Raw genomic sequence first — 16,773 nt, forward strand, 5'->3', positions numbered from 1 at the left:
GAACAACCAAAATAAGGGGGACAAAGCTAGAAAATTGGATAGATTTTAAATACTCCTGTCAACTTGAAAGCAGAAACAATTTGTTAACATGCATTTTCTGAAGTCAATGCAAAATCAAAGTGCACTTTAGGCTGAAATCCTCAGATTAAGAAACCACAAATTTTGGGTGAACGGACCTAATGAGCAACATCAGACATTGTCTAAATTGATAGTATAGGGTTATGGTGTGCAGGAACAAATTACTTTTTGAATTTGAATTATAACTCCACCTCATTTGATAGAATTGTGCTTTCAATGCTATCATGACATGGCTATATAGGCACCTGGATACGATGTTGGAAATACATCCATTGTATATTGTAGTTTGGTTCTTTCATAGGTCCTATAATACATTTTTGCTGTCACATATTAATTTTTTTTTAATTTTGTTTTTTTAATTTTTCTAAAAAACATATTTGCGCACTGCATTGTGCTGCACAAACATGCCCAGATTATTAAAAAAAAAATAGATTATTAAAAAAAAATAAAATTATTTCCTTTAATTTTTCTGACATACGGGATAATAGTTTCGCTCATATGTGTATGTGCAATTACATTTCTGTCTATATATCTATATCTTTATTGCATGGTGCACTTTCTTTTCTGTAGGGTGAATCAGAAGGTAGCAATGTTTTTAAATCTGGACAGGTTGAACCCAGACATTCGGAAGGCTTTTTAGATGCACTTCGAAATTTGTGGCTAGATTTCCAACAGTGCTATTTTTCAGGTCCTCTTCTTTCCTGGTCAGTGTGGTGGGCTCTGGCCACTTGTGGCTACTTGCAAATACTGAATTATGCTCAGGGGCTTTGGGAATATGTTTTACCTTCACAAACGTCGCCTATCTACAATGGCATAGTAGAAGCAGTTTCTACAATGTTGGGTATTTCATTCTGATGAAGTCTCTGGATAAGAGATGAAAGCGCTTAATCCGATATCTTTTGTGCTGTGTGTTTTTTAATAAACTGTTGAAGTGAACGGCTGAGACTTGTGGATTTTTGAATTGGACAGCCTCTATTGGATGACTACCTGAAATTCATCATTTGGTGCAGTGTGTGTTTTTTTTGTGGAAAAAAAATAGATTATTAAAAAAAAAATAAAATAATTTCCTTTAATTTTTCTGACATACGGGATAATAGTTTTGCTCATATGTGTATGTGCAATTACATTTCTGTCTATATATCTATATCTTTACCACCCTTTTGTCTTTCTACATTCCTATACATGGAATTTTTCCACGTACACTACGGACACTGACATGGGTCTAAACAATACCTATCTACCTACCTCATTTGCATGAGATTCACCTGCTTATGAGGTGATTTGCATGCCAGGGAAGTTTCTGTGTTGGCACATAGTTGCGCTCCACTGAGCAGTGCTTACTGAATCTAGAAATGTTCACACCTATGTAAGCACAATGCCTACACAGAAAAAAAATGTAGGCTTTTTTAAATTCCCCCAATGTTTTTTTCAGCACCAAAAATGTGGCCAGAATTGCCTTCTTCTGTAATTCATATGTGGTTACATGTATTAATATTGTATTTAAGCATGACTGTAAATTCTTTTTTATTAAACTTGTTGCTCCTACTACTATTGGAAATCTTTGGGTGTCATTCTTCCACATTGCTCCAGCTTCTGCTTGCAGATCCAGGTATTTTATGACTGTCTGTCTCTCTGTACATAAGACATTGTTATCACTGGGTGTGGCAATTTCAATGATCAATGCTACTTTTGTGTTCTTTTCATGGACTACTCTATCTTGTTTTCTCACACCTATTTGTGTTTGTAGGTAATGAGTGATCCCATGTGATATAAGCTTCATCATTCTTTATAATGCTTTCCAATTAATGTTTCCAATGTTTCTTAGCTACTTCTGTGTTCTAGTGTTTGTACAATCCCCAATACAACAGTCTTATCACATTGTTGTGCCTTTCAGTATACAGGCTCTCTGCCATAAGTGTATCACACCCAGCAACAAGATGGGTGACTGTTTCTGCTACTGTTTTACAGAAACTGCATTTGTCTGTTGCTCCCACATTTGCAATGGACTTTGTAAACCAATGTGTACATACTCCACTATCCTGGGCTCCCATTATTAGCCTATTATTTTTTATTTCAGTTCAGCTCTCCTTAACCATCCCTACATCAAATCTTAGCCAACATAAAGTTGTTCCAGCAGTTCGCTGTACTTGCCACTATATTATTTGTAGATTTTCCATTTTTTCCTTCTCATCTGACCATTTTCTTTATAGTCTTTATTTTGTTTTTTGGCACATTCAATTGCTGTCTGATTTTCGTCTACTTCCAGTATGATTTCCATTCCTGCTTCATACCAAAATGATTCTGCTAAATTAAGCAAATATGTCATCTTACACTTCTTATTCTCATATTTTAAATTTTTTACAATGTTTAGATCTGATGAGGTCAGCAGATATATATGCAGTCCTATGACTGCATCTATACATGTAGTCAGTTTTGCGAAGGCCTGTATCTCCTTCACAGTAAGTAATATATAATTTTGGTATACACTGATTTTTATATATCATTTAATAAGTATGAAGCATTTTTCTTGTTTTCATGTCCCATTGATTCATTACTTTTTGGGGTCAGTCAGTCACCCTTAAACTGTAAGTTAGAACATGAAGAGCCAATCAATGTACAGCTAGGACTTTTTTCCTAAATGTCAGGGTAGTTTTCAATATTAGAGTTAATCTTCTTCCTTGCTGAGCATTATTCTCATTTCTTCATGTTTTATCATCGATCTTTCTTCAATTCCTATTTTTTTTTGGTGCTGCAGCTTTCCTTTTATAAAGCATTGCTTTTGCACATTTATTAAGCATAAGTGTCATTCTTATATCATCTGAGAAAGTTTTAACCAACTGTAGTTGAGGTTTAAACTCCTCATCTGTTGAAATATACACTTTTTAAGTCATCCACAGAGAACAGATGAGAAGTCTTTTAAAGAATGTTAATTTCTGAGAGTAAAATTTTAACCATAGCCTAATCTGTTAAGTAACTAGCGTAAGGGGTTAAGGCCAAGACAAAATAACAATGGTGACAAAGAATCACCCTAGAAGATCCATCCCCTTTTGAATTTTTATCAGTGGGCAAGTCATATCTCAAATGCAAAGTTGGCGACTGTATTGATCAATGTAGGGAATATCTTATACATCTGAAAGCATTCTTTTATCCATTCATGTGGGATGCTGTTATTTTTTTTTGTATTCATGCCATACTTAGATTATTTTATTTTCTCCTTTTTATAAGTCTCTGCCATAGCTTTATTGAGCAACACATTTTCTTTTGTTCCCAGTGGCGGATTTAGGCATGGAGTGGTGCGTAGGCATACCCCCTTTTAAAATGTGTTATTTTTTTTATTGCACTATGAAAAGAAATCCACTATCAGTGTGTTTTCCATTTCACAGTGCAGTAAAAACATTTGGCGGTATATTTTTCAGATTCAACTTCTGAAGGTGCGTTTTTTCTTTGCAAAGAATTGTATGCTGTCACCAAATGTGCCTAATACATCTGGAGATGCAATTGGAGTTTGCTGTCATCATGTGATTTTTTTCTAACGATTCTCCTCCAACAGCATCTCCCTAGTTGAATTAGGCGTTGGTGAGTGTTGGGTGACACGTTTTAATAAACAGTTTACTTAACCTTTTATTATTAATTTAATTTTAAGCGAGTCCGACTTTGCAGAGTGTGCAGAAACCTGCTCTTCCAGTGTGAGCGAGTCACAGTTGTCCGCAATGAGGTATTTTTTTTTTAATTGAAGATCTTTTGAAGTAGAGGTTTTCAAGGCACTAGCGATTGAGAGAGGCGTTTGGCCTGCTGTTGAAAGGGCAGGCAGGATTAATCTGTAGTACTTGACTGCGTCTCTCATGACCGACACAGGTACATATGTGTTTTGGAATGGCTGTGCAGACTTGCATCCTATTCAGTGGCTGGATTTAAAACCAGCACTTGATAAGCTCCTTAGCGTGCAGGGGTGGGGAATGCAGTTTTACGTTAACATAAAATGCCAGAGTGGTAGGATTGGAATTATTTATTCTGGGCCACTCCTAGGCTTCCTGAGAAACTTGGAGGGAGGGGTGATTCTAAACATTTTAGGAAGTAGCTGGTGAAGAAAAGGCGTCAAAATACAGTACCACACATAAATATTTTCACTGTAGTTAGTAGTGTAATATAAGTAAAATAAAACCAACAAAAAGACAGTTATGGTGACCCACTGTCTTGGTGCAAAGTGAATGAGTTGAATATTCTTTATTTTAGCTTAGATTTGTTTTGCCTTGCAATGCAAACCAGTTAATGTTTTAATGTATTTGGGGTGCTTAAAAAGAATTATGGCACATATACATAAATCATATAAGCTGCGTGCTTAGTACCTGAACTCAACAGGGATTGTGACTCACATGCTACAAGAACATGTAAACACCTGGACAAGGCACACCCTTAGTATGCACCAAAACAGCACGATCATTTGTGCACAACACTGGTGACAGGGTTTGAGAGTTCAAACCAGTCTTTTGTAAGGGTTTATTTAGGCTGAGGTCAAAGACTGTATTGGAGATGTGTGCTCCAGTTTTAACTGCTCTTTCACATGTTTAAGAGGCAACTATTATAAAATGTTTAATTTCTGAGGCGTCCTGTCTGTCCTGTGTAGAAGCACAACTCCCCTCCTCCCCTTGACCATGTCCCCTGTTCAAGCTTGCACTTACTTAGCCTGTAGCTGCCCTTGTTCCTTCTGCGCTCTCTCCCTCCCTCTTAGAAGCCTGCAGTCAACTCAGCAGGAAAACTGAGGTTTCACACATTCACTGTTTGAGCCACTAAGTCAATGTTCAGTTCCAGGCAGAACTGTGATAGAGAGGAAACTCTGTGAGCAAGTGAATCCCATCAGCAGGCAGGACATCTTCACAGCCCATGGCAGGCACTATGAAAGGAAGGGAAGCCGTTTTCACTGTCTCAGCCAAGGTGCAGCTCTGATATTATGATACATCTGGCATTTGGCTTCATTGTATTAGCAATAGTGCAATGCAGTGGATGAGTGTTACTCTGTTGTAATTCAAATGTCTGTCTCTTTGCAAGCATGTATTTTAGGGACAGTATACCTCTCAACCTTAGTGCAAGAAATCTGAACAAAGCCTAAAATAATGGTGGGACAAAAGCCCAGAAAATATGGATAGATTTTAAATATTACTCCTGTCAACTTAGAAAGTTGCTAGAATAACAGGATTTGTGTTAACATGCATTTTCTGAAGGATATGAAGTCTGAAAATCAAATGTGTGTCATTATTTAGGGTCATGAATCCTCAGTGATTTACCAGAAAACCACAAATTTTGGGAGGAGCGGACCAAAATATGAGCCAAAAGTCAGGACATTCTGCAGAAATTTGGATAGTTGAGGGTTATGGTGTGCAGGGAAAAATCTTATTTGCACTTTCTTGAATTTGAATAAATTACAATTATGCATTGCATTCTGAGTATGCACATAAGCTGCTTTATCACATTCTAATTCCATGACATGGGCTAAATAGTCATGGCAACATGGTATAGCGATGCTGGAAATAACATTCCCATCTAGTTATTTTGTCAGTTTGTGTTTCTTTTCATATGTCCTCACTGTTCTACATTGGCAGGGGTCTGTCCAAGGTATGTAAAACTGAATCTGTTCTAAATCATATTAAGTCATTAACTGTGTGTTGGTCTTTCCCATGTAATACCTGCAGTAACACTGCTGACATTCAGGGGGGGCGCCTCACTTCAAATCCAGGGACGCTTGACTTCAACAGGCAGCACCATTGCTTTGGAAGTACACACTGGCATTCAGGAACAGTGTATGTTTTCAAAACATTATGATGTAACAAAGAGAAATTACTTTGTAGAACTGGAAGTAGGCAATTACTCATTAGATAACTTGTGTTGAGGAATGGTAAATAACAAATGCGGTACTGGGCATAATGTAAGACAAACAGTATACCAATTGTGAATGATTTGAAATCCAAATTTTTGAGTCAAAGATTACTCAGGATATATTTAAATCTATACTATACCCCCCAAAATAGTTTATTGAAGTTTTAAATTAAAAATTAGTTCTACACTTTGTGGAACTCTGTTAAGAAAAGAATAACTGGAGGTATTTGAGTGAATTAAATAGATCCCACATTAGAGTTCCTAAGCAGCACACATTATAACTTTAGCAGTTTATCCATCTGGGAGGCTCCTGCATCCATTCACAAGCCACATTTTACCTTTTAAGTAAGAATGCTTCCTGAGTACATCTCTTCAACTCCAACATTCACCTTATTCCATCCTGTCTTTCCCGGAAGTGCCTTGTACTGTTGTAGAGGGGCTTACACTTTTTTCAACAGATAAAACTTTTATTTCATTCCTTTTCACTCATTTAATAATATAGCCAGACCTTAGTCTATCTAGTCCTTACATTTCTCCTTCCTATACATTACCTTTTTGTTTGTCTCTCCATCTCTGAAACCTCCCCTTACAGCTCCCTGTAAATTCTCATCTCACCATCGCCCTTCTTCACAGACACACAGCCATTCCTCATATGATATTACAAGTTTCCCAGAGCTGCCAACTCTGCAGGTGACAGGAGATATAATCTTTACTCTCCATAACTGAATCAGCTAGGATAAATGACCCTTCTCACATTTACACTTGCAGTGTTACCTTTCCAGCTTTGCACTATCAAGTTTTTCACCCACCCAATCAAGTGTGACCTCTAGTGCATCCTTTCTGCTTCAAGCCTCACTAACTTTCTGATCAAGAACCACCCTTTTCTGAGTACATATTCCTCACAGGCCATTTATCATATTTTCCCATCTATTCCTATAGTCTCCATATCACTCAGAATTACCATCACAGATAACAATCATAAGCAACATCTCCTGCAAACTGAGACTTGGTAATCACTATTATTTTAACCTAGCTGGTGACAGTTTTGTGACAAATACATACCTCTGCATCAAACTTCAGTTTTGCCTTCCTAATTCATCTACATACCCTCCATATTTTCTTCCCAAACCCCTCATCTGTCCACTCTTCATTCCTTTTCCCACTCCTTGCTGTCTTTCCTCCAAGACTGCCTTAATTGCTCTGTCCCCAGACTACTCCTCTTCTTATTCAAAGTTTTCTTAATGTTCATTCATCTCCCTTCTTTCCCTATCTTTGTTCTCTCCATCCACCTTCCACTACTCACCTCCACTAGAGTCTTTAACTCTCATATGCCAGTCATACCCCCCGTGGAAGCCCAGATGCAGCTATTGCAGACAGCACTTTCCATAGCAAATGTGAATAACAATCCCTTAGAGATTAGCATAGTATCCTTACCACATGCAATGCCAAGTTATACTAATTTTGTTAATTAGGAAGGCCTCTTTAAAAATTTTCATGAAGCTATAATCTACTGTCATGACATCATGAAAGACTGAACCTACAATACCTCACTACCTAAGTCAATATATAGCCTACTGCATTTCCTTTAACACTGCAATAAAAGGAAAGTCTTACATTCTAGTGAAACAAGTTGTAAGCTGTGAAGCTCACAATGAACACCCTACATTCAAGATAATATATGTGATTATATAGTTATACCCACATAACAAAGATGGCCAGAATCTGAAAAGTTTGAGGAATCTGGCACATTATGCTGACAGCAGTGGAAATGTTGAGAATAACTCTAGAGGACTCAAAATATCCCAGTGCACAATGGAATATCTCAGCAGTAATGGTGTATTGTATATCATGTTTAGGTGCTCCATAAGTAATGAAAAATCGCTGTCAAAGCATGATGTACATTAACAAAGTTACAGAAAGAATCTCACAATCTAAGCAGCCTAACCTTCATAGGTACATATTTGTAACAGAATCTTACCAGTACATTTACTGACAGCTATGGAATATCTCTGTAAGTCCATTGTTAACAAAATATGCTAGCTATCACTTGTGGAATCTGCAAATTTTCTAATAAAAAAATGAATAAAGCTGAAGGTCAATCGTGGTCAGCTCGGCACGACTAACATTGACTAACTATGAGTGCAGGACTTGTCTGAGTAACACACACACACACACACCCAAGGAAATTGGGACATAGAAAACCAGATGAGGGGTATGGATGTGGATGAAGAAGAGGGACACACAAGAGGTATATTGGAATAGGAACATCTTAGGGAAAGTCATAGGGGCATGGGCATTTTTTTATGGCGAGAATAGGCCCCATTTTTTATTTTTTAAGAATAGAAGGAAAGGTAAAGACAGGGAAAGAGGAGGAGAAGGTCAGCACAGCACGTATACCTACAGAACAAATATCATAACAGATGACAGACAAAGGTTGGAAAACAACAGTAAGGGCAGTTAAGTTACACAGACTGCGACTGCACAACATGGACAGTGGAAAGTCATCAAGCAGAGTGGAGATGCATACCATCCATGGTGAATTACACAAAAACATATCTACATATGCACTTATATCTGTGTGTGTTTGTGAATTGTCAGTGCCAGAGATTTAGCAAAGGCTGGACAGTTTTCATAAAGTTTTAGTAGCATGCACAGCTCTTCCCTTCAGAAGAGAAAGGAAGTCCAAGTATTACTCTGGGACTGGTCTCAGAAACTGGTGAAAAGACTTTTACTTAATTGAACTTCACTGTTTCCACATAAATCATTATTTAATTTAAAAAAAGTTACTTAAATATTTTGCTGTGGCTATTTTCACCTTCAGTGGGACCCATTCCTAGTTCATAACAGTGCATATACGCTGTAGCATGTAAGGAGAATGTGACTCGGTATGGGCAACTAACCGTCTTTTCCAGGCATGCATTGGAAATATTATACTATCCGCACATGGACTGTGTGCTGCACAGGGATTACCTGCTTATACTACTACATACACAGCAAAATTATGTGCATCTGAATGTATATTGCTGTCCTTCCACACATGATGTCAGAGCTTCTTAAGGAGATCTTTTCACAACCACCAAACCCAGTGTCCCACTTTCCCACTTCCACCCTGGTAGTCAACTGACCAGACTGCGGCCCCCCCCTTTTACAAATTCCTGGATCCACCACTGGTTCCATATGACTTTCTTTTGTTATCTTTTGATCTACTGTCATGGCTTTATTTAGCAACAAATCATCCTTTGTTCTATATGACATTCTTTTGTTACCCTTTTTATTGTATTACTATTACTGATTTTTTTCTAAATGACTATAAACTCTGTCTGCACCAGTTCCCGTATACAATTTGTATATTTTCAGAATGCAAGTAATTGGTCTATAGTTCTTAGGATGGCTTGCAGTTTCACACTTATGGTGGAATATTGTTTTTTTTTTTTCTTGATGTTAACCAGGTTTGTGTCTGTTCAGTATGTGCATATAAATATGACAGCAATTATCAGGATCATGGGAGGTTACTAGGCTAATGGCCCAGGGGCCCTTACAAGCCTAGCCAAGGGTTTATCTCCAGAAAGAAACCTCAGTCAGCATCGGTCTCCCCTGTCAATGAGGGACACCGATGGAATCCCTGTGACAAATGTGTGGTTTCTCATCCACTCATCAAGGTTGCACTTTAAAAGGGTCAGCAAGGTGCTCTGTTTGATGTGTATGGAAAGTCTATTGCAGAGAACCAAACTGTAACCACAGCCTAATCTGGTAAGTAAACAGCTTAGTGGTTAAAGGACAAGACAAAACAGCAGCAGTGCCAGAGAATCAGTCTGGAATATCCCCCTTTGAATTTTTATCCCTGGGGGAAATAATTTGCCCTTGGCCATGGCTTAACAGCAATGTTTTTTTTTTCTCTTTTGTGTTTCTAGTACCATGACAGGAATGGCTTCCTTTCCTCAGTAAAAATATGATTAAAGTTCATGAAGTATTCTTTCAAATTTTGATGCTAGCCAAAAGTGATCTTCTCGTGGTTTAATTTCTCAAAGACTTTTGGATTTCTAATACCATGATGTGAATGGACCGCTTTCCTAAGTTAAAGTATGATTAAAGTTCATGAAATTAGTATTGTTTCAGTCTTTGATGTCAACCAGAAGTGTTCTTCTCAGCACCCCAATGTGCCAAGAATGGACTCCTTCTACAATTGATATGGAGTTACATGTATACTTAGATATAAATAGGGCTGTCAATGCTTTTTTCTAAGATCCGCAACTCCTACTACTATTGGAAATGTCTGAGTGTCCTTCCACATTGCCCTCATTTGTGTCTGAAAATCCAGGTATGTTATAACTTTGTGTCTCTGTATGTAAGACACTGTAATCACTGGGTATAGTAATTTCAGTGATCAATGCTACTTTTGTCGTCTTTTCATGGACTACTACATCTGGTTTTCTTGCATCTATTTTTTTGAACTGTTGGTAATGGGTAATCCATGTGATATAAACTTCATCAGTCTCTATAATGCTTTGTGGCTCATGATTTCAATGCTTCAGCTACTTCAATGTTGTAATGTTTGCACAACCCCCAGTGCAACAGTCTCCCACATTATTATGTCTTTCAGTATACAGGCCCTCTGCCATTAGTATATCATACCCAGCAACAAGCTGCACCACGGCTTCTACTTCTGTTTCACACAACTTGCACTTGTCTGTTTTTCCACAATTTCAATGGACTTTGTAGACCAGTGTGTATGTAGTCCACTGTCCTGGGCCACTAATATTAACATTTCAGTTTTTGGTTTAACTTCACCTCTCCTTAACCATTCCTGCATCAGACCTTGATTGACATGAGGTGGTTACAAGATTTTTCTGTACTTGCAACTATATTTATCTTTTTTCCACATTTTTGCCCCCTCATCTGATCCTTCTGCTTATATTCTTTCTTTTGTTTTTCGGCACATTCAGTTGTGTCTGATTTTTATCTATTTCTGGTTTGGTTTCCACTTCCGCTTGACACCAATATGCTTCTGTTAAACTAAGCAGAGGAGTCATCATAGATTTGTTCTGTTCATGTTTCAAAACGTTCACTATGTTTGGATCTGGTGAGATCAACAGATATGTATGCAGTCCTATGACTAAAACTCTATACATCTAATCAATTTTGAGGAGGCCTACACCTCCTTCAGAATGAGGAATACATAATCTTGGTATACATTGATTTATATATATATATATATATATATATATATATATATATATATATATATATATATATATATATATATATATATATGTAATCTGATAAATTTGAAGCATTTTTCTTGTTTTCCTGTCAAAATGATCGAATACATTTTTGGGGTCAATCACCCCTAAACTGTAAGTCCCAACAGGAAAAGCAAATTGTTTTTTAGCTTGGAATTTGTTCCTATAACTCCGGGCTGTTTTCAGTATTTATATTAGTATTCTAGAATATTTCTTACTGAGTTCTGTTTTCATTTGTTCATGTTTTAATGTTGATCTTTCTCAATTCCCAAATATTTATACACTCCCTCTTGCTCAAGTTCCTTTATATCTCATTCCTAGACTAATATTTTTTGATGCTGCAGTGCTCCTGCTTGAAATGTTGCTTTTGCACATTTATCAAGACCAAATGACAATCTTATATCATCTGAGAAAGTTTTGACCACTTGCAGTTGTGCTTTCAGCACTTCATCTGATGAACTAAACAGTTTTAAATCATCCACAAAAAGAAGAGGAGAATGTTGTCTGGGAGCCAGATTGTAACCATGACCTAATTTATTAAGTAAACAGGTTAATGGGTTAAGGCAAGGCAAAAAGCTGTGGTGACAAAGCGTCACAGTGGAATATCCCCCTCTGAACTTTTATCTTTGTGATAATAATTTGCCATTTATCATGGCTTAGCTGCAAAGTGGTTTGCCACTGTTTCCTAATCACTATAATGTAACTGATCAATGTAGGGTGTATCTTATTCATCTGTAAGCTTTCCTTCATTCATTAATGTGGGATGTTGTCAAATGCTTTTTTGTAATCTATCTATATCATACTTAGATTATTCCCCTTTTTACAATTCTCCATTATGACTTTATTTAACAACAATGATCTCTTGTTCTATGTGACTTTCTTTTATTACCCCTTTGTTCTATTTCCATGATTGTTTTTCCTAATTTCCAGTATATAGCTTATACATCATCAGAAGGCAAGTTATTAGTCTATAGTTTTTAGAATTGCTCACAGGTTCACTCTTAAGGAGAAGTATTGCTTCTCCTCTTGTTAACCAGGCTGGTGTCTGTTCAGGGTCCACTTATAAGTAATTCTTATTTAGGGCTAAATCAGTGTGTAAAGATGTTAATACTTTTAGCCAGAAGTTATGTACTGCATCTGGGCCTGGGGTTTTCCAGTTAGGAGCTTTTCTTAATCTGTGGCAGTTACTTCATCCAATGTCATATCCTGTGCATTTAAATGTCTTAATGTTTCTTTTACTACTTCTATTCTTTCAGCATTTTTGCTGTGTTCCACAGGATCTTCATAGATACTTCTCTAAAATGTGCTTATTTCTCCTTTTTTGGTGGATGTTTCTTTCTATTCCTTTTGCTTTGTTTCCCAATTCTCTGTAAAACTTTTTTGGGTCATCAATGAATTGCTTATTTTGTACTTTTGCTTTATATTTATCTGCATATCTCCTAAGATTTTCTGTCTATGCTGATATCTTTACTTTATTATCTGCATTAGTGTACTGTAGATCCTGGTCTGCTGTAATATTGCATGTTGCTTTTATCACGTCTATCTTTTTTAAGTATTTTTGTTGATCTGTTCCCTCTTCTATACTCTGACAGTGATGCTTCTTGTTTTAATTGCTTTATAATTTTCTCTTTTTGGTACTTCCATGATGGCATTTTATTTCTTCCCTTCCTTTCACTTACTGCCTTTTGTTTTTGTGGTAAGACCTTATCTGCTATTATCTGTTATTAATTTAACTGCACAGTAACATATCGTATTTACTTCTGTTACATCAAATTCATTTCTGATAACAGTCTTAATTACTGTGTTCATTTGTTTTATAAGACTTCTAATGTTTTGTGTCTTACTGACTTTCTATAATCTATTTATTTTGTCAATCTTAATGTCTGCCCATCTTTATTAAATAAAGCAACTCTTTCCTTATATCTGTTCCATGCTGTGCTTCATGGAGCTTTTCTCCTCGGGTCTCCACTGAAAATGGATCCCAAGCCCAGTTGGTCTAACCCGGTTAACAAATGTCAATAAAATAAAAAAATAAAATAAAAAATATCTTTTTCGTCTAAACAGAGGATACATTCTTTATTTTCATTTCCTGCAGGCATTCTACAGAAAGTTCCAAAACATCTTCCAGTGACATATTTCTTCATCTGCATCCTGTGTCTTCTGTTGCTCTTTCATATGGGAACTCACTGGCCTATCCCTCCGCAACACTGACTGCATCAGAGTTGCCTCCATTTCCTCCTCCTTTACTTGCTGTGCATCTCCAACTGAACTTTTGTACTCATTCCATACGGACGGCTACAGAGTATCTTCATGTGGCTACTGATCAGATGCTTCCCACTCCACCCATTTCTCCAAAATTTTTCCATCAGGTCTTGATGTTTCCAGAGTTGGGTTTTCTGTCCTAAATCTTTCACTTTGTAGGTAGTCCATAACTTTAGTTTCTATTTCTTTAACTTCGCCATTACTAATCCTCTTTTTGACTTTCTTTTTATATTGCAATTTTTTTCATATTCAGATGCCTTGTCTGTATTTCTCTTCAAGTATCTTTGGTGCTGCTTTTTTATATCAATTAGTTTTGCTTTCTCCTTTGCATAAATTCTGCACCATATTAAATCTCTTTTTTCTCTTTCCCAAGTCTGTATTTCTTCTTCAGATGCCTCCAGGTCCACCTGTTTCTCCTTACTTTGTGGACTCATTGTTCCTACATGCTGTGACATTAGCTGTGTACGACTTCCTTCACTACATCCTTCACTTTACAGGTATTCCATATTATCAGTTTTTATTTGTTTAACTTCTACTTTACAAGTCTTTTGTTTTATGTTCTCCTTTTGTGATCTTATTTTTGTATTATGAAATTTTCCATATCTGGGTTCCTCTATTTGTATCTGTCATCAGATATGGTTGCAGCTACATTTTTTGTATCAGTTAGTTTTGTGTTTATCCTTTGAATAAATATTGCACTGTATTGGATCTCTCTTTTTCTCCCATGTACATGTTTCTTTGTTATACCTTTCAAAATTTTCTTTATATTTTTGCACTTCCTCTGTCTTGTTTTCATGTTTAATTTCTCCAAATCTTTTGGGTTTCTAATACCATGATGGGAATGGACCTCATTCCTAAGTCAAAGTATGAATAAAATTCATGAAATTAGTGCTGTTTTAATGTTTGATATTAGCCAAAAGTGGTTTTCACAACGCCTGCAACGTGCCCGGAACTGACTCCTTCTGCAATTCATACTGAGTTACATGTATCAGTAGCATATCTAAATAACACTATAAATTCTTCTTTTTTAACTTCTAATTTTTTGGGTTTCTAATACCATGACAAGAATGCACCCCATTCCTAAGCTAGAGCATGACTCTGATGTCAGCCAAATGTGCTTTTTGTAGCACCAGCAATGTGCCCAGTAATGACTCATTCTGTAATGCATATTGAATTACATGTATTGGTAACATATCTAAATATGATTGTAGACTCTTTTTTACAAGACCCATTGTTCTTACTGCTATTGGAACTACGTGGGTATCTTTCTTCCACATTGCTCTCATTTCTGCTTGCAAATCCTGATATTTTATGACTTTGTGTCTCTCTGTATGCAGGACATTGTAGTCACGGGGTGTGGTGATTTCAACAATCAATGCTACTTTTGTCTTCTTTTCTTGACCACTACATCCAGTTTACTAGCGTCTATCTTTTGAATTCTTGGTAATGGATGATCCCATGTGATGTAGACTTCATCATTTCCTATGAAGTTTTGTGTCTCATGTTTACACTGTTTTTCAGCCACTTCAGTACCATAATGTTTGCACAATCCCCAGTGCAACAGTCTCACCACATTATTATGCCTTTCAATATACAGTCCTTCTGACATTAGTATGTCACAACCAGCAACAAGGAATTCTTCTTTGAGAACTTGTTGATGAGCTTTGAGATGATTTTCATGTGTAAATCAGTTTCTGCCTACAGTGCATTTACATAGTCTCCAAATGTTTTAGGTATGTAATACCATGCCCATGTTTCTTCTTTTATAACCTCTGTGACCTCTGCTTTGTTCTTTATCCTGAAGCACTTCCTCTATCACTTCCATTATCTGGTAGCCCAATGTTTCCTCATTTTATTATACAAATATTTATTTATTTTAATTTCTTTTACACTCTTCCTTCATATCCTTTTTGTGGCTATTCTGAGATTGTTGCATAATACATAATCCCCAGGATTCAGCAATCTTCCGTGCAGGAATAACTTATTCCTGCATGGAAACAACTGTTTAAGTGCAGCATGGCAGTGAGCCATGCATATTTATGAAGGCACGCTGCCTCTGCACCTAAACGAACACTGAGCCATGGACGAGTGCTGGGGGGTATGTCTCAGAGCAGAGATCTCACAATATACATGCCCCTGCACTCAAGAATTGCCATTCGGCAATTAAAATGAGCGAAAATGTTCATAGTACAACAATCACAACAAACACGTGAGGGATTTCTGTAAAATGTGCATATGCATGCAGAAATCCCTAGCAATAAGTGAAATCTGTCCCTCCATTTGTTCTCCCAGCATTATAGGGTATGTTCACAGTTTTCACCCCAAGAGGTTGAGAGGTATGCATACCGTGAAGCAGAAAGCTGACAAAATAGGTGTAGCAGTAACAGTGACATTGTGAAGGGTATAGAGAAATTAACAGTGCAATTTTAGTTTTTTTTTTTTATAAAAGTGATAAAGTTTAACCGTAGCTGCATGGGCTTGCCCATTGCTTAGCTATGCATAATCCAGCTTAAATGGCACAAGAAGTTAAAAAGCAAGATTCATTCACTAGAAGCAGTACTGCAATGGTGTAGTGGTTAGAGTGCTCATTTTGCAAGCTGTCATTCTGAGTTCAATCCTCACTACAGCAAAGTCTCATTTTACATATGAAAGGAATTTCTAAACAATTTTTTTGTTGTATAACCTACTAAATAACATACATTTGTGAAGTGGAGTACTGCATTAAGTTCAGATGTGAGGTGTCATTGTAATAAAATGGTGAAATCCCAAGATAAATGCAAGTGCCCCATACAGTATAAGTATACATTAATCAGGGATACTAAACAAATTTATAACATGTAATGAATGATAAATCAATGCCATACAGCAAATAGTGTACAAAATTAAAAATAAGCAATGTATATGCACAGCTGTTGCTGTAGAAGAAGTGGGCAGCTATGGACCTTCCCTACACCTGCCCTAGCTATTTTCCCTATTGTCTTTCCTCTTTGTGCCCCCTTTTTCACCACTTTCTTATCCTCCTTTTTCTTTTTTTTTTAAAGAAATTAGCATGGGGGTAAGCGGGAGTAAGTACATTTAAGCAGAATTAAGCGGGTTTAAGCCTGTTTGCATGGGGTAAGCAGTGTGCACACAGAATAAGTATATTTGAAGCTAACTCTCTGTAAGTAAATTTAACCAGAAGTTAGCATTTCTTACCATTGCGCAAACCCGCTTACAGCTGCTTAAAAGTGCCTTAGTCATTCTGTATCCAACAGCGCTTGTTCTGCCCAGCAACAAAATAACCAACCCTTGCAAGTCTTGAATCCAGGACTCTGCACACCAC

The 16,773-nt window shown here is 36.9% G+C and overlaps 1 protein-coding gene across 1 annotated transcript in view; it reads right to left on the reverse strand.

Annotated features, from left to right (window-relative positions):
* Positions 1–2,236: 2,236 nt before the first annotated feature.
* The window catches only part of LOC122814329, a 140,653-nt gene continuing 126,116 nt past the window's right edge, over positions 2,237–16,773 (reverse strand). Inside the window, exon 5 of the mRNA XM_044086916.1 lies at positions 2,237–2,379. Coding sequence (XP_043942851.1) covers positions 2,237–2,379 — 143 coding nt within the window. The remainder of the gene's footprint in view (positions 2,380–16,773) is intronic.

This window comes from Protopterus annectens, chromosome 10.part0 (assembly GCF_019279795.1).
Source record: "Protopterus annectens isolate FY-2018-M chromosome 10.part0, PAN1.0, whole genome shotgun sequence".
Taxonomy (NCBI): domain Eukaryota; kingdom Metazoa; phylum Chordata; order Ceratodontiformes; family Protopteridae; genus Protopterus; species Protopterus annectens.